The sequence below is a fragment of the Heterodontus francisci genome, chromosome 18 (assembly GCF_036365525.1).
Source record: "Heterodontus francisci isolate sHetFra1 chromosome 18, sHetFra1.hap1, whole genome shotgun sequence".
In the NCBI taxonomy this organism is placed as follows: domain Eukaryota; kingdom Metazoa; phylum Chordata; class Chondrichthyes; order Heterodontiformes; family Heterodontidae; genus Heterodontus; species Heterodontus francisci.
The window spans coordinates 63,939,267-63,961,935 of NC_090388.1; the positions used below are offsets into that span (position 1 = coordinate 63,939,267).

The following is a 22,669-nucleotide window of genomic DNA, read 5'->3' on the forward strand; positions in this document are numbered from 1 at the left end:
ACTAGGTCCTTATTTGGAAGAGTCTCTCCTGCAAGGTTTGTGGATTGTATGAGCTTAGCAGTCCCTGGCATGCGCTTCCTTACACCTTCATTGTATGGTGATCAAAATCCATTTGGGTTAATTGGATGAGGGAATAGTCCTTTGTCTCAATCAGCAGTATCTCATAGTATGCAAATATTCTTCCAGCCCCAATGTCTGGTGATCTCTTGAGCAAGTCATTTCTTCACTCCAGCAACAGTTTAAAATTAATGTTCATATGATGAAATTAATATGCCTCATTCTTGGCGGGTGGGTGTCTGCATGACATTATATTTGGGGATACAGGAGCCACCCAAACTATTTGCTAGGAAATGCATTACATTTCCACCAGAGAGCACAATGAATGCTAAAGTTTTAATGAATGGTATTGGTGGGGAGTATATACCTATACCTGTGTATCGGATACACCTAAAGTGTGACCTAATGCCTGGAACGGTGGCTGTAGGAGTTGTCCATAGTTTGCCAGTAGATGGCATTGACCTAATCCTGGGGAATAATTTGGCCGGAGCAAAGGTAGTAGCTTCTCCAGTAGTCACGGAAAGACCAAGTGAAGTTAAAGAGACAGGTTCCAGGAATATTTCCTTCATGCGTTGTAACCTGAGCGATGGTTAAACCAGTTCCATTGTTGGAGTTAAAATTGGCACCACCATCAAATAGTTGAATATTTGATACTTTATTTGGGATTTTGGATAATCTGAAGGTAATGTCTTCCCTGATCCAGAGTTAAGTAAAGTGGCATAATCAGCTCTAACAAAAGCTGAGGCAAAGGAGTTCCAGAAGGCTATTATATTAAAAATGGGATTTTGATGAGGAAGTGGTGACCTCCTCACAGACCTCGGATGAAGAATGGATGGTAGTTCATCAGATAATGGTACTGCCAAAGTATCGGCGGGAACTATTAAGGATAGCCCATGAAATTCCTACAGCAGGACATGCGGGAATCTGAAAAACCAAATCACATATAAATCGATATTTTTACAGGCCAGGTCTTTCCAAGGGCGCAGCGGAGTTTTGTAAAACGTGCCAATAGTGCCAGATTGTGGGAAAACTGCAACCTGGCATAAAACCATCACCTCTAATTCCCACACCAATTTTTGGGGAGTCATTTAGTAGGGTTGTGGTAGACTGTGTAGGACCTTTACTGAAAACAAAAGCGGGACACCAACATATACTCACTATCATGGATATGGTTACTCGGTTCCCAGAGGCCATTCCCTTGAGAACAATTTCTGCTAAGGTGATGGTAGAGAAGTTAATCCAGTTCCTCACTAGATATGGATTACTGATTGAGATTCAGTAGGATCAAGGTTCCAATTTTATGTCTAAACCTTTTCAGAATGTTATGGTTAATTTGGATAAAACACAGTTAAAGTCCTCAGCATACCACCCACAGACACAGGGAGCTTTAGAAAGGTACCATCAGACCCTCAAAATGATGATCAGGGCATACTGTCATTACTATCCCCATGATTGGGATAAGGGGCTAGAATTTCTTTTGTTTGCCACTAGGGAATCACCTAATGAATCTACCAGTTTTAGTCCTTTTGACTTAGTTTATGAGAGAAGAGGTCCTCTAAAACTAATTAAAGAAAGATTTATCGAACAGACGGATGAATCTTCTGTGTTAGATTATGTATCTGTGTTCTGGGAATGGCTCACAAGAGAATGCAAAGTGGCTCAGGAACACCTTAAAGCTTCTCAAACAACTATGAAGAAATGGGCAGACAAGCATGCCAAGACCTGAACATTTCAACCAGGGTGAAGAATATCCTGGTGTTAGTATTACTGCCTTTACAGGGTGAACTGTTGAAAGCACAGTTCAGTGGTCCATATCATATGGTCAAGAGAATTGGTGAAGTAAATTATTTGATTGACACCCCAGATCGCCAGGAAAAGAATCGGCTGTGTCATATCAATATGTTGAAACAATATTATCGCCGGGAGGAGGAGAAGTAAGCACAGGTATGTCAGGTAGTAGGGACATAGAAACATAGAAGCTAGGAGTAGGAGTAGGCCATTCAGCCCTTCGGGCCTGCTCTGCCATTCAAAAAAAGATCATGGCTGATTGTCTAATTCAGTACCCTGTTCCCGCTTTCTCCCCACATCCCTTGATCCCTTTGGCATTAAGAAATATATCTATCTCCTTTTTGAATATATTTAATGACTTGGCCTCCACTGCCTTCTGCAGTAGAGAATTCCATAGGTTCACCAAACTCTGAATGAAGGAATCTCTCCTCATCTCGGTTCTAAATGGCATACCCCATATCCTGAGACTGTGACCTCTGATTCTGGACTCCCCAGCCATTGGGAACATCCACCCTGCATCTAGCCTGTCTAGTCCTGTTAGAATTTTACAGGTTTCTATGAGATCCCCTCTCATTCTTCTAAACTGTAGTGAATATAGTCCTAGTCGACCCAATCTCTCCTCATACGTCAATCCTGCCCTCCCAGGAATCAGCCTAGTAAATCTTCTTTGCATTCCGTCCAAGGCAAGAACATCCTTCCTCAGATAAGGAGACCAAAACTGCACACAATACTCCAGATGTGGTCTCACCAAGGCCCTGTATAACTGCAGTAAGACATCCTTGCTCCTGTATTCAAACCCTCTTGCAATGAAGACCAACATACCACTTGCCTTCCTAATTACTTGCTGCACCTGAATGCTTGCTTTCAGTGACTGCACAGGTCTCGTTGCACCTCCCCCTTTCCCAATCTGTCACCATTCAGATAATAATCTGCCTTTCTGTTTTTACAACCAAAGTGGATAACCTCACATTTATCCACATTATACTGCATCTGCCATGCATTTGCCCACTGTCCAAATCACATTGGAGCCTCTTTGCATCCTCCTCACAGCTCACATTCCCCCCCACCCCCAACCCCCTTTGTGTTGTCTGCAAACTTGGAAATGTTACTTTTAGTTCCCTCACCCAAGTCATTAATATATATTGTGAATAGCTGGGGTCCAAGCACTAATCCCTGTGGTACCCCACTAGTCACTGCCTGCCACCTGGAAAAAGACCCATTTATTCCTACTCTCTGTTGCCTGTCTGTCAACCAATTCTCAATCCATGCCATGTGCTTTAATTTTGCACATTAACCTCTTAAGTGGAACCTTATCAAAAGCCTTCTGAAAATCTAAATTCACCACATCCACTGGTTCTCCCTTATCTATTCTACTAGTTACATCCTCAAAAAACTTCAGTAGATTTGTTAAGCATGACTTCCCTTTCGTAAACCCATGCTGACTTTGCCCAAACCCATTTATGCTTTCCAGGTGTTCTGCTATCATATCCTTTATTATAGACTCTAGTATTTTCCCCAATACTGATGTCAGACTAACTGGTCTGTAGTTCCCTGTGTTTGCTCTCCCTCCTTTTTTAAAAAGTGGGGTTACATTTGCCGCCTTCCAATCTGCAGGAACTGCTCCAGAGTCTATAGAATTTTGGAAGATGGCCACCAATGCATCCACTATTTCCAGGGCCACTTCCTTCTGGGATGTAGATATTCAGACCCTGGGGATTTGTCAGCCTTTAACCCCAATAATTTCCCTAGCACTATTTTTTTACTAATACTGATTTCCTTCAGTTCCTCCCTCTCATCAGACCTTTGGTTCCCTAACATTTCTGGGAGGTTATTTGTGTCCTCCTTTGTGAAGACAGAACCAAAGTATCTGTTTAATTGTTCTGCCATTTCTTTGTTCCCCATTATAATTTCCCCTGTTTCTGACTGTAAGGGACCTACATTTGTCTTCACTAATCTTTTTCTCTTCACAAATTTATAGAAGCTTTTACAGCCACTTTTTATGTTCCCTGCAAGTTTACTGTCATATTCTATTTTCCCCTGCTTAATCAACTTCTTTGTCCTCCTTTGCTGAATTCTAAACTGCTCCCAATCCTCAGACTTGCTGCTTTTTCTGGTAATTTTATATGCCTCCTCTTTGGATCTAATACTATCCCTAATTTATTTTGTAAGCCATGGTTGAGCCACCTTTCCAGTTTTATTTTTGCGCCAGACAGGAATGAATAATTGTTGTAATTCATGCACATGTTCTTTAAATATTATCCATTGCCTATCCACCATCAACCCTTTTAGTAAAGTTTCCCAATCTACCATAGCCAAGTCGCACCTCATACCTTCGTTGTTTCCTTTATTTAGATTCAGGACCCTAGTTTTGAATTCAATTACTTCACTCTCCATCTTAATAAAGAATTCTATCATGTTATGGTTGCTCCTCCCCAGGGGACCCCGCACAACAAGATTGTTCATTAATCCTTTCTCATTGCACAATATCCAGTCTAGGATAGCCTGTTCTATAGTTGGTTCCTCAACATATTGGTCTAAAAAACTGTCACATACACACTCCAGGAAATCCTCCTCCACAGTATTATTGCTAATTTTGTTTGACCAATCTCTATGTAGATTAAAGTCACCCATGATTATAGTTGCACCCTTATTACATGCATCTCTAATTTCCTGTTTAATGCCATCCCTTACATCTCTACTACTGTTTGGGGGCCTATAGAAAACACCCACCAACGCTTTCTGCCCCTTGGTGTTCCTTAGCTCCACCCATACAGATTCCACATCATGATTTTCCGAGCCAATATCCTTCTTCACTATTGCATTGATTTGCTCCTTTACTAACAACGCTACCCCTCCTCCATTCTCTTTGTTCTTCCTAAATATTGAATACCCCTGGATGTTCAGTTTCCATCCTTGGTCACCCTGCAGCCATGTCTCCGTAATCGCTACTATATCATAACCATTTATATCTATTTGCACTGTTAATTCATCTACCTTATTGCAAATGCTCCGCGCATTAAGACTTGTCTTTTTAACATTGTTAGTCATCTTAGCTTTATTTTGCACTCCGGCCCCATTTGTTTCTCACCCTTGTTTTCTCTGCCTTCCACTTTTGCTTCTTACCTTTCTATCCTTGTTTTCCTCTCCACTGTCTCCCTGCTCAGATTCCCATCCCCCTGCCATTCTAGTTTAAACCCTCCCCGACAGCACTAGCAAACACCACCACCCCCCACCCCCGAGGGAATTGGTCCCGGTCCTGCCCAGATGCAACCTGTCCAGCTCGTACTGGTCCCACCTTCCCCAGAACTGGCCCAATGTCCCAGGAATCTGAATCCCTCCCTCCTACACCATTTCTCCAGCCACGTATTTATCTGATATATCCTGTTATTTCTGCTCTCACTAGCACGTAGCACTAATCTCAGGATTACTACCTTTGAGGTCCTACCTTTCAATTTTTGTCCTAACTCCTTATATTCAGCTTGTAGGACCTCATCCCTTTTTTTAACCTATGTCGTTGGTACCGATATGTACCACGTCAATTGGCTGCTTGCCCTCCCCCGTCAGAATGCCCTGCAGCTGCGCAGAGACATCCTTGACCCTAGCAGCAGTGAGGCAACATACCATCCTGAAGTCTCTTTTGCGGCCACAGGAATGCCTGTCTGTTCCCCTTATGATTGCATCCCCTATCACAATAGCCCTGCCACTCTTCTTCCTCCCCTCCTGTGCCACAGAGCCAACCATGGTGCCATGAACTTGGCTCTTGCTGCTTTCCCCTGAACCATCTCTCCCAACAATATCCAAAGTGGTATAGCTGTTAGAGAGGGGGATGGCCACAGGGGACTCCTGCACTACCTGCCTTCCTCTTCTCTGCCTGGTGGTCACCCATTCCCTTTCTGCCTTTGCTGCATTTGGCTGCATTGTGACCACCTTGCTAAATGTGCTATCCACAACGAACTCAGCATCGCGGATGCTCCAGTGAATCCACTCGCAGCTCCAGCTCCGTAATGTGGGTAGCCAGTAGCTGCAGATGTATACACTTCCTGCACACATGGTTGTCAGGGACGCTGGTAGCTGATTTCCCACATAGCGCAGGAGGAGCATATCACGGGTGCGAGCTCTCCTGCCATGACTTACCTTTAGATTACTTAGTTACTCCTTTTAATTAAAAAATACTAATTATGCTAGGGGCCTTGTTATACTTCAAACACTACCCACTACAATCTAAAGCCCTTAATAAGCTACACTAATTTTTTTTTAAAACACTCTTTAGTAGTACTAACCTTATCATTTATATGGTAGGTTTTGAGTTTTTTTTAAAAAAGAACTTTCCCATTATTTTTAAAGCTATTTAAAGGCACTAACGACTGTTACTTACCCAACCAATCAGCTTATAGATTTCCTGTGATGTCACTTTAAGTCTTTTTTTCCTCATTTGAATCTCAGTGCACGCCGACACAGAGAGAGAAAGACAGAGCATGCTGCTGCTCCGATCCCCAGGTAAGTAAGGGCCTCGAGCCCCATTCTCTCCTTTTCAGGTCCCGCTCAGGATGCGATTCCTCCCAGGTCCGCCTGCCGCCGCTCCAGTCCTCAGGTAAGTAAGGGCATTGAGCCCCGGTCTCTCCTTTTCAGGTCCCGCTCAGGATGTCAATCCGCCCAGGTCCGCCTGCTGCCGCTCTGCTCCTCAGGTAAATGAAGATCAGTGAAGAATGAAAGGGATCGTGAGAATGAGGCAGAAGGAGGCCTAGCAAATTTAAATTTGAATTTCCTACTATCTTGTTAGCTATTACTGAATTGCTACCCGCAGCATGGAAAAGAGTCTGTAGGGATAAACCAGGATGTACAACTTAATGACACATGATGTGGATGTAGGGGTATTCCTTTCCTATAAAACAGCATCCTTATCGCTTAAGTCCAGAGAAACAGGCCCAGGTAAAAGCAGAAATCCAATACATGTTGAAAACCTGCCTAATTAAACCCAGACAAAGCAGCTGGAGTTCACCAGTGGTATTAGTGCCTAAACCTGATGATTCAACTAGACTCTGTGTTGACTACAGAAGGGTTAATGCAGTAACAAAGACAGACTGCTACCCAATTCCTCACTTGGAAGACTATTGACAGAGTGGGCAGTGCCACATTTGTTACAAAAAAAGATTTTTAAAGGGATACTGGCAAGTTCTTTTAACACCCCAAGCTAAAGCAAAGTCTTTGTCACACCAGACGGTCTTCTCCAATGCCGAGTGATACCATTCAGGCTAAAAATGCCCCAGCAACTTTTCAGAAATTAATGAACCAAGTGGTAGTCAGTGTTCCTAACTGTGTAGTTTACCTTTATGATGTGCTGGTCTACAGTAACACTTGGAAGGGCTATTTGAAACAAGTGGTGGGGGTGGGGTGGGTGTGGGGTGGGGGGGGGGACATTCTGGAAGGTTGCAGTCGGCTGATGTGGTGATAAACTTTGTGGAAAAATTTAAAAACCAGAATGCCAGACTATTCTGATAGAGTTTACTATTACAGCCCTATCACTTAAAGATTATCCATATTACAGGAAAAAATAATGTTATTGCAGATGTTTTATTGAGAATCTAACTTTGTTTTGACTTTTCTGAATGAAAAGAGGGTACAGAGCAGAACTACAACTATTAACTACAGAAAAGAATGAATATGAGTGCAAAAACGTGTTTGAAAATTTCTCACCTTTTTTTCCACACTTCATAATGAAATGCATTTAAAAAATAGTGTTTCATTGCACCAAAGGTGGAGGTGTTATGAAAGTGCTTTTGTTTTTGTTAAATATATTTTTTGAGGAAGTAATAGTCAAATGGAAGAAATGTTGGACTGGTACTATTTCAAGATGACCACACAGAAAGGACTTGTTTGACAACAACATTTACTGGTTGTCACATCACTCAAGTTAAAAATAGAACAGAAACCCTAGTAACTGGTGAAGATGTATGTGGAGAAGTGACAGGTCAGAAGGTGGACTTTCTATTTCCGGCTTCACTTTTGAATTCTTTGGAAATGAACTGTTTAAAAAGGGTTGGAAGTTTTTTTTTAAACTGAAGGACAGAACCCCAGCTCAGCCCAGCCTGTTCCATCTCTTTAAAAAGCCTGCAGAAGGAGAAGAGAACTTCATGAGAGAAGAGAATTCCCAAGGAAGCAGAAGACCACAACCCAGCCCAGCTTTCCAACACCTCTCTAAAAGACCCTCAGAAGTCCACTGTGTCAACTCATCTCGTCTTCTGTCTTTGAAGAAAAGCCTGATAAATTAATTCTCAATGTCTGAAAAGAATTGTTCTAAAAGACTCCAGTCTACGTGTACTCAGAGGCCAGACTGTATGCCAGTTTTGGAACGCAACATATCTCATCTGCTGTTTCTTCAAGAATAAGCGAGTATTCAGCCCAAGTGGGTTTTTTTGTCTGTAACAGAGCTCTAAACAAAAATTCCTTTTATTTTCCTGGTTAACCAGTATATGTGGGTGTGTGAGTTTGAGTGTGAGGGGCTAAGGTAAATAAGGAACTTTACATTTCATTCTTTGTGTTTATGTTTTACTTAATTACTGGTTAAGACTTATTTTATAATAAAATTATAATTTTGTTTATTAAAGAAAACTGGTTGATGTGTTTTATTCTGGGATAAAAATAGAGTCTATGATTCACCGTATCGGAAAGTGGGAAAAAATTTAAATATATGTTGCGACCCTTGGAGAAGTGGAACTAGAATAAAGAATGCACTCCTCACGCCTCGGTCATAACAAAATATATGCAATGGCGCCATTCTTTTGTTTTTACATAAAGTATGTAAGATTTGGTTGGCCTGTCTGTCTGTTTTTGCAGCAGGGTTAGCATTTACTCATTCTGGAGGGAAGTTTAAATGTTGTTTTTAAGCCAGACAGAAATTCACCAGAGCAATGTACTGAAGATGCTGGAAATCTGAAATAAAAACACACAGTGCTGAAAATACTCAGCAGGTCTGGCAGCATCTGAGGAGAGAGAAACAGAATTAATATTTCAGGTTGATGACCCTTCCTCAGAACAAGGAGCACTTACAGGCATAAAGTTTTTAAGCTAGGCAGGGAAAGGGGGGAAGGAGGAAAGAACAATTGGGGATGAAGGAGAAATTAAATGACAAAAGGGATGATAGTGAAATGAAAAAAAAGCTGAAAAATGAGGTACTGATCCTTGAGGTTACGGTGAGCTTCACTGGAACAGTGTAGAGGCTGAGGACAGAGAGGTCAGAATGGGAGTGGGCTGGGGAATTAAAATGACAGGCGACTGGAAGCTCAGGGCTATGTTGGGGACTGAACAAAGGTGTTCTGCAAAGTGGGCACTTAATCTGCTTTTGGCCTCCCCAGTGTAGAGACCACATTGTAAGCAGTGTATACCGTATACTCAATTGAAAGAAGTACAAATAAATCGCTGTTTCACCCTGGAGGAGTGTTTGGGGCCTTGAATGGTAAGAAGGAAGTAAAAGGACAGGTGTGCATCTCTTGTGCTTGCATGGAAAGGTGCTGTGGGAAGGGGAGGGGGTGTTTGGGCTGATTGAGGAGTGTTCTAGGGTGTTGCAGAGGGAACGTTCACTTCAGAAGGCTGAAACATGAGGGGAAGGGAAGATGTGTTTGGTGGTGGTCACCGATTGGGTGATCGCTTTGTAGAACACGTTGGTTCAGTCTGCAAGTGTCACCCTAAGCTTCTAGTTACCCGTCAGTTTAATTATCTGCTCCACTCCCACTCTGACCTCTCTGTCCTTGGCCTCCTACACGATGAAGCTCAGTGTAAGCTCGAGGAACAGCACCTCATCTTTTGACGAGGCACTTTACAGTCTTCCAGAATCAACATTGAGTTCACAGTTTCAGATCATAACCTCTGCCCCTTTTTATTTTTGGATGGCAGCTTTTCCATTCACATCTCCTCTAGACATATCCTTTGTTTCCTTACTTGTCCCATTACCATCTCTTTTCGCTTTTCACTATCACTCCATTTCTCATTTAATCTCTCCTGACTCTCCCCTATCACAGACTTCCCCATTTATTCTTTCCTGCCCTCCCTGGTTTCTCTGCCTTACCTAAAAACAGTTATATCTCTAAGCACTCCCAGTTCCGACGAAGAGTCTGAAACTTTAACTCTGTTTCACTCTCCACTGATGCCGCCAGCTCGGCTGAGCATTTCCAGCATTTTCTGTTGCTATTTAAAATTCCTTCAGAGTTTTGTCTGCGTCCAGGAGAGTAATTTGTACTTCAAGTTCTTAGTGTCCTATCAGCTGACCTAGACTGAAGTGATTGTGATTTTATTGCTGATTAATGTACACATTAATGTACACCACTTTGAAGAGCTGGAACCTGTCCTCGCCACTAAGCGCACTGCACTGTTGAACTACAAGGAAGCCCCCAGTGAGTTAATATCCGGAACACTTAAAGTAGCCAGAAGCGCTGCACAAAGAACAGCCAGGCACTGTGCAAATGACTACAGGCAATACCTATGCAGTCGTATTCAGTTGGCCTCTGACACCAGAAACATCAGAGAAATGTATGATGGCATTAAGAGAGCTTTTGGGCCAAACATCAAGAAGATCGCCCCCTCTAAATTAGGGGACACGATCACTGACCAATGCAAGCAAATGGACCGCTGGGTGGAGCACTACCTGGAACTGTACTCCAAGGAAAATGTTGTCACTGATAACGCCCTCAATGCAGTCCAGTCTCTGCCATTCATGTATGAGCTGGACAAACAGCCAACAAAATTGGAACTCAGTGATGCCATTGATTCTCTAGCCAATGGAAAAACCCTGGAAAGGACGGCATTACCCCTGAAATAATCAAGAGTGCCAAGCCTGCTATACTCTCAGCACTCCGTGAACTGCTTTGCCTGTGCTGGGATGAGAGAGCAGTACCACAGGACATGCGCGATGCCAATATCATCACCCTTTATAAGAACAAGGGTGACTGCAGTGACTGCAACAACTACCATGGAATCGCCCTACTCAGCATAGTGGGGAAAGTCTTCGCTCGAGTCGTTTTAAACAGACTCCAGAAGCTGGCTGAGCGTGTCTACCGAGGCACAGTGCGGCCTTCGAGCAGAGAGATCCATCATTGACATGCTGTTCTCCCTTCGCCAGCTACAGGAGAAATGCCGCGAACAACAGATGCCCCTCTACATTGCTTCCATAGATCTCACCAAAGCATTTGACTTCATCAGCAGATGTGGTCTCTTCAGACTACTTGTAAAGATCGGATGTCCACCAAAGCTACTAAGTATCATCACCTTATTCCACGACAATATGAAAGGCATAATTCAGCATAACGGTGCCTCATCAGACCCCTTTCCTATCCTGAGTGGCGTGAAACAGGGCTGTGTTCTCACACCTACACTGTTTGGGATCTTCTTCTCACTGCTGCTCTCTCATGTGTTCAAATCTTCAAAAGAAGGAATTTTCCTCCACACAAGATCAGATGGCAGGTTGTTCAACCTTCCCCGTCTTAGAGCGAAGACCAAAGTACGGAAAGTGCTCATCAGGGAACTCTTCTTTGCTCATGATGTTGCATTAACATCCCACACAGAAGAGTGTGTGCAGAGACTCAACGACAGGATTGCAGCTGCCTGCAACAAATTTGGCCTAACCATCAGCCTCAAGAAAACGAACATCATGGGACAGGACATCAGAAATGCTCCATCCATCAATATTGGTGACCACGCTCTGGAAGTGGTTCAAGAGTTCACCTACCTAGGCTCAACTATCACCAGCAACCTGTCTGTCGATGCAGAAATCAACAAGCACATGGGAAAGGAATCCGTTGCTATGTCCAGACTGGCCAAGAGGGCATGGGATAATGGCACGCTGACACGGAACACAAAAGTCCGAGTGCTTCAAGCCTGCGTCCTCAGTACCTTGCTCTACGGGAACAAGGCCTGGACAATGTATGTCAGCCAAGAGCGACGTCTCAACTCATTCCATCTTCGCTGCCTCCGAAGAATCCTTGGCATCAGGTGGCAGGATCGTATCTCTAACGCAGAAGTCCTCGAGGCGGCCAACATCCCCAGCATATACACCCTTTTGAGCCAGCGGCGCTTGAGATGGCTTGGCCATGTGTGCCGCATGGAAGATGCCAGGATCCTCAAGGATGCATTGCACAGCGAGCTCATCACTGGTATCAGACCCACCAGCCGTCCATGTCTCCGCTTAAAAGACGTCTGCAAACGCAACATGAAGTCCTGTGACATTGACCACAAGTTGTGGGAGTCAGTTGCCAGTGATCACCAGAGCTGGTGGACAGCCATAAAGGCAGGGTTAAAGAGTGGCGAGTCGAAGAGACTTAGCAAGTGGCAGGAAAAAACAGAAGTGCAAGGAGGGAGCCAACTGTGTAACAGCCCCGACAACCAATTTTATCTGCAGTGCCTGTGGAAGAGTCTGTCACTCTAGAATTGGCCTTTATAGCCACTCCATGCGCTGCTCCACAAACTACTGACCACCTCTAGGCACTTACCCATTGTCTTTCGAGACAAGGAGGCCAAAGAAAAAGAAGAATGCACACAGAAGAAATGTTTACATTTAGATTAATTACCTGAAGGAATGACTGCCTTGGAGACTTTGAGATTTTCTAAAAAAAAATCCATGATTTCTACCCTGTACAGTTGTCCTCTGATGCTACACAACCCTTTGAAAAGGAGAACAGTTTATCCCCGGTTATCCGGAATGTAAGTGCAATTCCATTCTTGACTATGCGTATTTTGCTGTCCACTGCAACTCCTGTCACATGTAATGCATGGTTGTATTTCAAATTGATTATTTCTAGGCTGTAATCGCATCCAATGGTTCACTGACTCCTAAATTCAAATATATTCAGAGGCTAAGAGCGAACAGGTAAATTACTCTGGCCTCAGCTATCCACTGTGTTGTGGTAAATGCTCTGATATGCCTGTCTCTGTATGTAATAAACACTGTAAATGTAAGTAGCTGCAGTGATGCATTTTGTTCCTCTGGGTGGCATCTGGTGATGGGGGAGAATTTTGTGGTGCTTTGGTGCAAAGGAATTATTTTAAATAGGGCTGTTTGGAAAGTTTTGCGGTTTTTTTGCAAATGGTGCATGGCTTTGTGGGTGACTGTTGTTCAGACCTGAATCTAGGCATGGAGTGTCAGCAATTACTCAACTGTCGGGGGCAGCATATCAAAGACTTATCCCATCCACAACATGCCCATTTCCAGCAAGGTCACTGGTTAACAATGAGGAACACAAGCCCAGGACAATTTGTCGCTTCTTGGCTTCTGCCCTGACTGAGATCAGCTAACTCAGGACAGACCTTTCTTGTTCTGCATGGTTCAGTGAGTCTTGCGGGAGTTTGCATTGTTCCTCTCGAGCGTTCGCTCTCTTTTCTTTCTTCCTCCCCCACCCCCACCCCGACCCCGCCTCCCTCCCTTTGATCTGTGGTTTCCATTGTAACAAGTAGTTTTATATTGTCACTAGGACAAGATGAAAACAGCTTGGGATTTTGATCATGGTAAGGCCAGAGAGGGGAAGCGGTGGGTACCTGAGTAAGCTGATATTCTGTTCATTTTAAAATCCTTTGAATATGAAACTTATTCATGCTATAATCATGAAGTGTTGATGGTTTTCTGATAGTTTTATTTTGTAGTCCTTCATCTAAAGATGCTTACATTGCATATTATCTGTTCTAAGAAGGTGGACAGTGAGTCCATTTAAAACCTCACAGATCAAATTGTCATATCAAATATTTGCACACTGAGGGTCTGCAGTATAAATTGAATTGAAAACTTCAGACGCATTGACTTCAGTGAAACATATTACTGGCAGCAGATTTGATACAGCTTGTTTTATGTGCACACCCAAAACAAATTTCACCCCCAGCATTAACAATGACTGGAAGACCAATATAGGTAAACACTATCCTGGAGGGCTGCAGGTAATTTGGTCCACACCACTTATTTAGAGGCTGTTCACTAATACAACAGCACTACTGCACAGTTTGTGCCACTGTGAGGTAGTTTCTGATCCACAATTATGCACGTTGTTCAGTTTAATGCCAGCTTGATCGTGGTCAGTTTGACATTTTGTATGAAGATTGAGACCATCTTCTCTTTCACTGCTGGAGCTCACTCACATGAAAATGAGGCTGAAGATGGTTCACCCACTTCATGCCTGCTTTTAGGCTTAAGTTGAAATTCCCCTCTCCATATATTAGTGTTTAACAGCACAAATGGGGAGGATACTTTCAGAAAATATACATTGTTGATTCTCCGAGACATTAGTTCTCACTTTAATTGAAGAAAAGACGTAAAATGTGCTTTCTCTTCACTTCTCCCAAAACGAGCATCCCTCTTCCATAGAGGGCCCTGCCCTGTGACACTGCCAGGCCCTAATTATTCTCCTCAGATGTGTGCTTTGGGATATCAGCTTGCTCACATTAGAATGCGAGGGAGATTCCTTAAGCCCACGGCACAACCCCATCAGCATCAGATTGTTACCACCAGGCGAGAAAGGTGTCTAAGGGTCTTTTACTGTCTTCACCTGGTCTTATTGTAACAGGGTTTAATTTTGAACACACTGGGCTGAATTTTACTGGCCCCTCGACACCGCGGGTCATGGTGTGGGGGCCAGTAAAATGCTGCAGGGAGAGGCCCGCCTTGACCCACAACGTTGAAACGGGACCGCCGCCTTTTACCAACGGCGGCAGGACCTCGGTGTGGCCCCTTTGTTGCACGGCGGCGGCACCACAATTAGCATAATGTAATGCTTACTTACCTATGCTGATTATGCAGCCTGCCGCCTCTCCGCCAACACTGTCGGATTTTTCATTGAACGGACATCCCATGCCTTTGTTCCTCATAGTGGCAGCGGTTCTCAAGCCTGACACCTCTGCAGCCTTTTAGGGGCCCGCCAGAGACCTTTGTGGAGTCACACAGTCAGTAGTGTACCGCTGCATCAGGGAGGTCACCAATGCCCTGCACCGGAGGGCCAATGAGGATGTCCGCTTCAGGACGGACTCTCACAGCCAGGCCCAGAGGGCCATTGGTTCTGGCACCATTGCCGGAGAACCATAGGTTGTAATGTTCATAGACTGCACTCATGTGACCATCAGGCCTCCTGCCAGGCTACCACCTGCAGACGTCTTCATTAAAGGAGCCCTCTCAATCTCGGTGAAACTGGTATGTGAACACCACAGATGCTTGCAGCAAATGCGTGACCACTTCTCAGGCAGCTGCCATGACACCTGGGTCTTTCGCCAGTCCCAGCTGCCACTGCTTTTCACTGAACTTGCTCAGATGGAGGGGTGGCTTCTTGGAGATAAGGGCTATCCTTTGCAGACATGGCTCCCAACACCGGTGAGAGCCTCCACCACTGGTGCAGAGGAAAGATACAACGCCAGATACATGATACATGAGCCATCATTGAGGAGATCGGCCTGCTGAAAGCGCGCCTCCAATGCCTATATGGATAGGGTGATGCCCTGTACAACCAACCAAAAAGGCCAGCTCTTTTCTTTACTGCTCTGCACAACCAAGCACCCAATAGGCCTGGCATGATGAGGAGAGACGTCAACAGGATTCCTCCTCAGACTATGAGGACCTACAATAAGGAAGACGCACGGGAGGGCAGATGGAATCCAGGCTCTATGCACAGGGCTAGCAGTGAGCTAGGGATGTACGGTAGTGGCTTATCAGACAAAGGCTGTCAGTTCCATAGGAACCGACATGAGCTCTGCAAGACACACATCATCCTCGATCACATGCCGTGCACCAGTCCACATCTGCAGCATCCCTGTGTAAACCATTAGAGGCAGCAACTGACTGAGCCAATGTCCATGTTACTGAGGCCATAGAGATGCTCATGAGTAATGGTGGCATGGCAATGATGTTATTGCATACGTTGGCTCTTCTGAAAGGCCAATGGTGCAAACGGATGTGACATTGGCGCTACATGCTGGCACACATCATTCACACAGAGAAAAGGACACACATATTGGTGAGGAACATTTAGTGAAAGACATATTTACATTGTGGGACACCCGTGCATTCCCATTTGTGTCAGCGTGTTCTCTGTAAACCTCTGTAATACCTTTTATGATCCATTTAAGTCTCACGTCCTGGAATGTGAAAAATTAAGATTATTCACCCAGGTGCAGCACGCCTACAAGAAGGAATGTTACACTTGAGTGGAAGAAGAGGATCACAACTTCACAGGACACGGAACACAGCAGGGTGTGTATGTGGCAGCAAAGCGGAAAGTGCTGGAGTAACTCAGCAGGTCAGGCAGCATCTGCGGAGAGAGAAGCAGAGTTAACTTTCAGGTCTGTGTCCTTGGACCTTGGTTTAAAGAAGAAAAGTGAAACTTATTAAACCTTAAACTTAAACTCTAATATCGTTAATGCCTATGGATATACGACGCACGCACGCGAGCATTCACATGCGATAGACACACGTAAATAGGGACAGAAAATAGAAGAAAAATAAAATGGAGAGTTTCAGGCAGTCTCTAAAGGGGGTTTCTTGTTACTCTTTCTGTAGTTCCAGCTCGCCGCAGAGTTCTTGTTTGTAGACAGCGCTTACTTTTCTTTGGGTCCCAGTGTTCTTCTTAAACCTTGTTCACTGTAGGAAACTTTACTCTCTTGGTGTTTATATGTATTCTATGGTGTCCGAAGTTGATGAGAACAGACAGTAGAGAGGTGTTCTCAGTCCAGGAGCTAACAGCCTTCTGATTTCAAATCCCTTGTTGGAAGTTCAAATTCAAAAGACTCCAATAATCAGCCAGCCATGTGACCAAACTGGTCCGCCCACGTCTGTTTGTGTATTCAGCCATCTTAGCAGGTAATCTGGAATGCTGTCCTTTCCACCTTCAACATCTGGTAATCAAAAGTCCATTGTGGATTAAATTGGAGCAGGGAATAGCCCCTTTGTTCTTTGAAGTACTGACTGTGGATATACTAATGTCTCTCTCGAGCCAAAGCAAATTCTTTCTTCACCAACAACTGTATAAAATCAATGTTCATGTGGCAAAATTAATTTTCCTCACTCTTGGCAGGTGGGGTTTGCCTGACAAGATACATAAATTTGACAAAGTCTTCAGATTAATGTGAGGCACATCTGTATTGTCTAAACACAGGAAGGAATAATACTTGAGACATTGTAACACTAGAAAAGTAAAATGAGAATAGAAAATTATAAAACTCTAAAATAAGAATAAAATTTGCTGGAAGAGAGCAAGGTAGGTTCATGTTACAGGAGCGACTCATCATCAGAGCTCAGTAAAAGTAACACACTGAAAACATTAGTCTCTCTGCTTGTGCATTTCCAGAATTTTTGATCTTTTTACCACCTTAAGAAAAAATTGTGCAATAACTTTGTTATTGTCAGGCTTTGAAATAATAATCCTTCAAAATAAGGTACATACAAATTAGGAGCAGAAGGCCACTCGGCCCTTCGAGCCTGCTCCGCCATTCAATAGTTTCATGGTTAAACTGATTACTCTGCATTTCCACCTACTCCTGATAACCTTCCACCCCCTTGCTTATCTAGAATCTATCTACCTCTGCCTTAAAAATATTCAAAGACTCTGCTTTCACCACCTTTTGAGGAAGAGAATTACTAAAAGTTCATGACCCTCAGAGAAAAAATGTCTCCTCAGCTCTGTCTTAAATGAGCGACCCCTTATTTTGAAAGTGACCCCTAATTCTAGATTCTCCCACAAGGGGAAACATCCTTTCCACATCCACCCTGTCAAGACCCCTCAGGGTCTTAAACAAAAACAAGGAATGCTGGAATCACTCAGCAGGTCTGGCAGCATCTGTGGAAAGAGAAGCAGAGTTAACGTTTCGGGTCAGCGACCCTTCTTCGGAACTGACAAATATTAGAAAAGTCACAGATTATAAACAAGTGAGGTGGGGGTTGGGCAAGAGATAACAAAGGAGAAGGTGCAGATTGGACCAGGCCACATAGCTGACCAAAAGGTCACGGAGCAAAGGCAAACAATATGTTAATGGTGTGTTGAAAGACAAAGCATTAGTACAGATTAGGTGTGAATATACTGAATATTGAACAGCAGCAAGTGCAAACCTGAAGAAAAACAACCTGAAAAAAACAGTGGGTAAGCAAACTGAACAAACTAAGATGAAATGAAATAAATGCAAAAAAAGATTGTAAAAAATGTAAAAAGGAATGTAAAAAAAAGGAAGAAAAAATAACTAAAAATGACTAAAAATGAAAGTAAAGTGGGGGGCTGTCATGCTCTGAAATTATTGAACTCAATGTTCAGTCCGGCAGGCTGTAGTGTGCCTAATCGGTAGATAAGATGCTGTTCCTCGAGCTTGCGTTGATGTTCACTGGAACACTGCAGCAATCCCAGGACAGAGATGTGAGCATGAGAGCAGGGGGGAGTGTTGAAATGGCATCTTATATGTTTCAATCAAATCTCATCTTACTCTTCTAAATTCCAGCAGATACAAGCCTAGCCTGTCCAATCTTTCCTCGTAAGACAGCCCGTCCCATCCAGGTATTAGTCTAGTAATCCTTCTCTGCTGCCTCCAACGCATTTACATCCTTCCTTAAGTGAGGAGACTAGTACTGTACACAGTACTCCAGATGTGGTCTCACCAAAGCCCTGTATACTGAAGCATAACCTCCCTACTTTTGCATTCAACTCCCCTCGCGATAAATGATAACATTCTATTAACTTTCCTAATTACGTGCTGTACCTGCATACTAACCTTTTGCAATTCATGCACTAAGACACCCAGATCCTGCTGCATCTCAGAGCTCTGCAATCTGTCATCATTTAGATAATATGCTTCTTTTTAATTCTTCCTGCCAAAGTGGACAATTTCACACTTTCCCACATTATACTTCATTTGCCAGGTCTTTGCCCACTCACTTAATCTATCTATAGCCCTTTGTAGCCTCCTTATGTCCTCTTCACAAGTCACTTTCCTACCTATGTGTCATCAGCAAATTTAGCAACCACACCTTCGGTCCCTTCATCTAAGTAATTTATATAAATTGTAAAAAGTTGAGGCCCCAGCACAGATCCCTGTGGCACACCACTCATTACATCTTGCCAACCAGAACATGACCCATTTATGCCTACTCTCTGTTCCGTTAGCTAGCCAATCTTCTATCCATGCCAATATGTTACCCCTACAACATGAGCTTTTATTTTCTGCAATAACCTTTGATGTGACACCTTATCAAATGCCTTCTGGATATCAGAGTACAATACATCCACCAGTTCCCCTTTATCCACAGCACATGTAACTCCCTCAAAGAACTCCAATAAATTGGTTAAACATGATTTCCCTTTTACAAAACCAAGTTGACTCTGCCTGATTACCTTGATTTTTTTTTGATATGCCCTGCTATAATATCTTTAATAATAGCTTCTTTTTCCCTCAGACAGATGTTAAGCTAACTGGTAGGTGCTCAGGAGGTAATGTTAGAAATTTGTACTCCTGAAATCTCAAATTTCAGGAATGTTTCTCCCAGGATTTTCTCTCCATTATTTGATGGCTGCATTTGCTGACAATGCAATCACTACATGGCACAGTACTGGCACATGCGCAAATGCAGCCTCCTCCACTGAAACAAACTGTCTGTGATGTCTCTGGAGCTGCTCTGAACGCTGCTTCCATCCCACCCCAACAGTACCTGTGCTAGTACAGAACCAAATAATCTCATCTTTCATAATTCAGATGGAAGCCATCGCACTTCTCTTCGCCACTCCTCCCCGCGCCCATCAATCGCCGTTTCTCCCCCCTCAGCCACTCGCTCCTGCCCTCACCGCTCCCCCAGCTCGGCCACACTCTCCCCCCTCCGGAAGGTGGCTCGCTCCACACCTCGCCACTTCCCTCTTCTTGGGCACTGGCTCCTGCGTCGCCTTGTCAACCCTCGGCCGCTTGACGTTTTGGCAGCTCGTTCCCTGCCCCTGCACCCGCCCCCCGATGTTCCTTCAGGCGATGCCGAAGGGGACAGCAACGAGGGCGGGTGTGTGGCTGACGGAAGGTAGCGAGGAGTGAAAGGACGAGAAGGGAATGTGGCGGCGAATGAATGGTTGAGGGGAAGCGAGGAGTGAACGGCCCCGTTCCGGCCGCGATGACGTTTTAGAGCGCATGCGTGTATTAGTCCTGGTCAACAGGGTGTAGGCGTAAACTACGCATGCGCCGCACCACACGGCAGGAAGATACTTCTGCGCATGTGTACAGTTGGGAAGGCACTGATGACATTGGCGCTTAGCTGCGTTGTCAGGAGTCAGTTTGTTATTAGACACACGTCAACTGCAACAGTGAAGAAAAACATAGATTCACCCGAATAAAGGAAGATCAGGAAAGCCTTCAATAAATCCTGTGCCATCTTGGCCAAATGTTATAATTGAACGAACAAGGTAGTGGTAATGTAATTGCTAACTCTCCTCGATAACCAGATTTGAGATTCCTTGCATGGTGCTGCTAGTTTATCTCCTGATTCTACCTTTAACATCTTGCATGGTCTTATGTGAACTGCAGGAAACTTGCTTCTTCTACAAGGATGTTTCTTAATCTTTTAACTCTACCGTTATTTGAAGGCATATTACTGTCTTGGTGCAAATTTGTTGTACCAGCTAAAAAAGCGAATGGTTCACCAATAGGGTAATGATTTGCTGAACAGCTTTAGAAACTGTCAGCTTTAACAGTGAAATATGTACAAACGGGCGGGTTGGGGATAAGCACAGATGTTAAAATTCCAAGAATATGAAACTCGCCTCCAAGCTGCCCACTTCCAGGTTTAATGGAGGCAGGACAAGGGACGAGCAGCTGACCTGCTGCCAGGGGGCTGGTTGGCAGTTTAATATATGAATGGGAGTGGCAGCTTCTGCTTTAACCAGCTTTGCAGGTTTAACCTTGGCCTCCGGAAATCCGTCAGCAGAAGGGAAAGTGAGTCCCGTTCCAGTGAGTAAGTTAAGGGCTTTTACCGGAGTGTGTATGGTCTCCATTGCTCCGACACTTTATACAAAGTCCACCAAGATCAAACTCAGCCCCCACCACATCCAGGGTCCGGGATCGGACCTTCCAGCCCCAGAGTTTTCCCTGCCTGACTGAAAGCAAAGCCTGTCAGTCAGGCTGACTTCTGGTGGGGAGCAACTCTACCCACCCGCATACCCACCTGCCCCTGTCAATATCCACCTTATGGACTGCAATATGTCGATACAAATTCATGAATTTTGTTTGGTGCTGTATTTGTGTTAATTAACTTTTGAAACAGAATTCGAATGAATGCAATTTCAAAATTCATTAAGTTGATCTATTTGCATACAATATTTTTTCTCTAACAATATTGTTAGAATTGTGTCGTTCAGCAGACTGCAGTTCATCTAAAATGTCTGACGATGATTTTAGGGAGTTTGCTCAAATAAGGAACATGAGTGCAAAAGGCCGCGTGCTGTTGCTTGGAGCTGGTTATGTTTCTGGACCAGTCTTGGACTATATCACCCGGGACACTGACATTGAGGTGACTGTCGGTAAGTAACCATTTGTACCTTAAGTGGTGAATATTAAAACAGGTGCTACTCTTCATCAAGGATACTTTCATCGCATTTTATTGTAGTCATCATGTTGGTCTGGTGACTACATGCACTGACTTTGAAAATAAGTTCAGAAAAGATTCCTTTTGATTGATGTTTCCAGTGAGATTGTTAACGTGTGCAAACAGAGCTGAGCAGAAGAAGTATTTGTGCAAATCTTTACGGAGTAACGCCTACCATTTCTAATTAATATAAAACAAAAAAATAAAGATGAGCTAAAGGGAAAACTGAAACAGTAATTGAAAATTCTGGAAATACACAGGAAGTTATGAGAATAAGAAATACTGAAATGTTGTTTCTACAGCTTGTGGAAAGTTACCAAGAAGTAATTTGTACACAACATAATGAAATCACTGAAAAAGAGAACTGATAAGGGTATGTAAGTAAAGACCTTGGGACAGTACATCACTTAAAAATTGTGCTTAGGCAGATAAAAGAGAAACAGCAAGAGTTAGAACAAAGGATGTAGTGAATAAGAAACTGCCCCACTAAGATAAAGGCTGACAGCTGCAAGTTGAAACACACAATGGAGAGCCAAATAAGGTAAAACAAAAACAAGAGTTAGGGGCTAGAAAGTTAGAGTAGGGGGAGAAGTAAACAGAGGAGGAGACTGTAGCAACCATAGGATAGGTTAGTGTCATAATACGTTATAACCAATAATGTAAAATAAAGGCGTGGACAAATGGATTTGTATTGTATAAACATGAACTGAATATGTTGATCGGTGTGCCTGCTTGTAGGACACCCGATCTTGCAAGAACGTTAAATAAACTTACTTCTTCAGAGTTTGACTTGGTGTAAATTATTATTAAGTGGGCTACGTTTCTCACAAAGTCAGTTATTACCTGAAAGAAAAGAAACAGATTACTGTTTGTGTCTGATTCTTCAACAGTACTGCACTTAGCAATTCTGCTGAATCATTCCACCTGATATGTTACTCTATTTTTCTTTCTTGCATAAATTAGAAATGGTAGGAGCTATTCCATAAATGTTCTCACAAATACTTCCTCTGCTTATGTCTATTTGCACGCTAACTGTATCTTGTATTATTAAATGAAAATAGAAACTACTTTTAAAAAACAGTAAGTTCCATGTAGTATTTGAAAGGAAGAAATGTGAAACGTCTACCAAAATTTAGTTAAAGCTGCCTTCAGTGCAACAATGTTCACAGTAAACTTGGCAAATCTGTTATGGAATAGGTAAAACGACAGAAGATCAATGGGAGGTGTTCAAAAAAGAATTTAATATGATCGAGAACAACTTTATACCTC

The 22,669-nt window shown here is 43.5% G+C and overlaps 1 protein-coding gene across 1 annotated transcript in view; it reads left to right on the forward strand.

Moving 5' to 3' along the window:
* The first annotated feature begins 8,951 nt into the window (after positions 1-8,951).
* The window catches only part of LOC137379354 (alpha-aminoadipic semialdehyde synthase, mitochondrial-like), a 70,243-nt gene continuing 56,525 nt past the window's right edge, over positions 8,952-22,669 (forward strand). Inside the window, exons 1-4 of the mRNA XM_068050059.1 lie at positions 8,952-9,035; positions 12,472-12,534; positions 12,633-12,700; positions 21,214-21,335. Coding sequence (XP_067906160.1) covers positions 8,952-9,035; positions 12,472-12,534; positions 12,633-12,700; positions 21,214-21,335 — 337 coding nt within the window. The remainder of the gene's footprint in view (positions 9,036-12,471; positions 12,535-12,632; positions 12,701-21,213; positions 21,336-22,669) is intronic.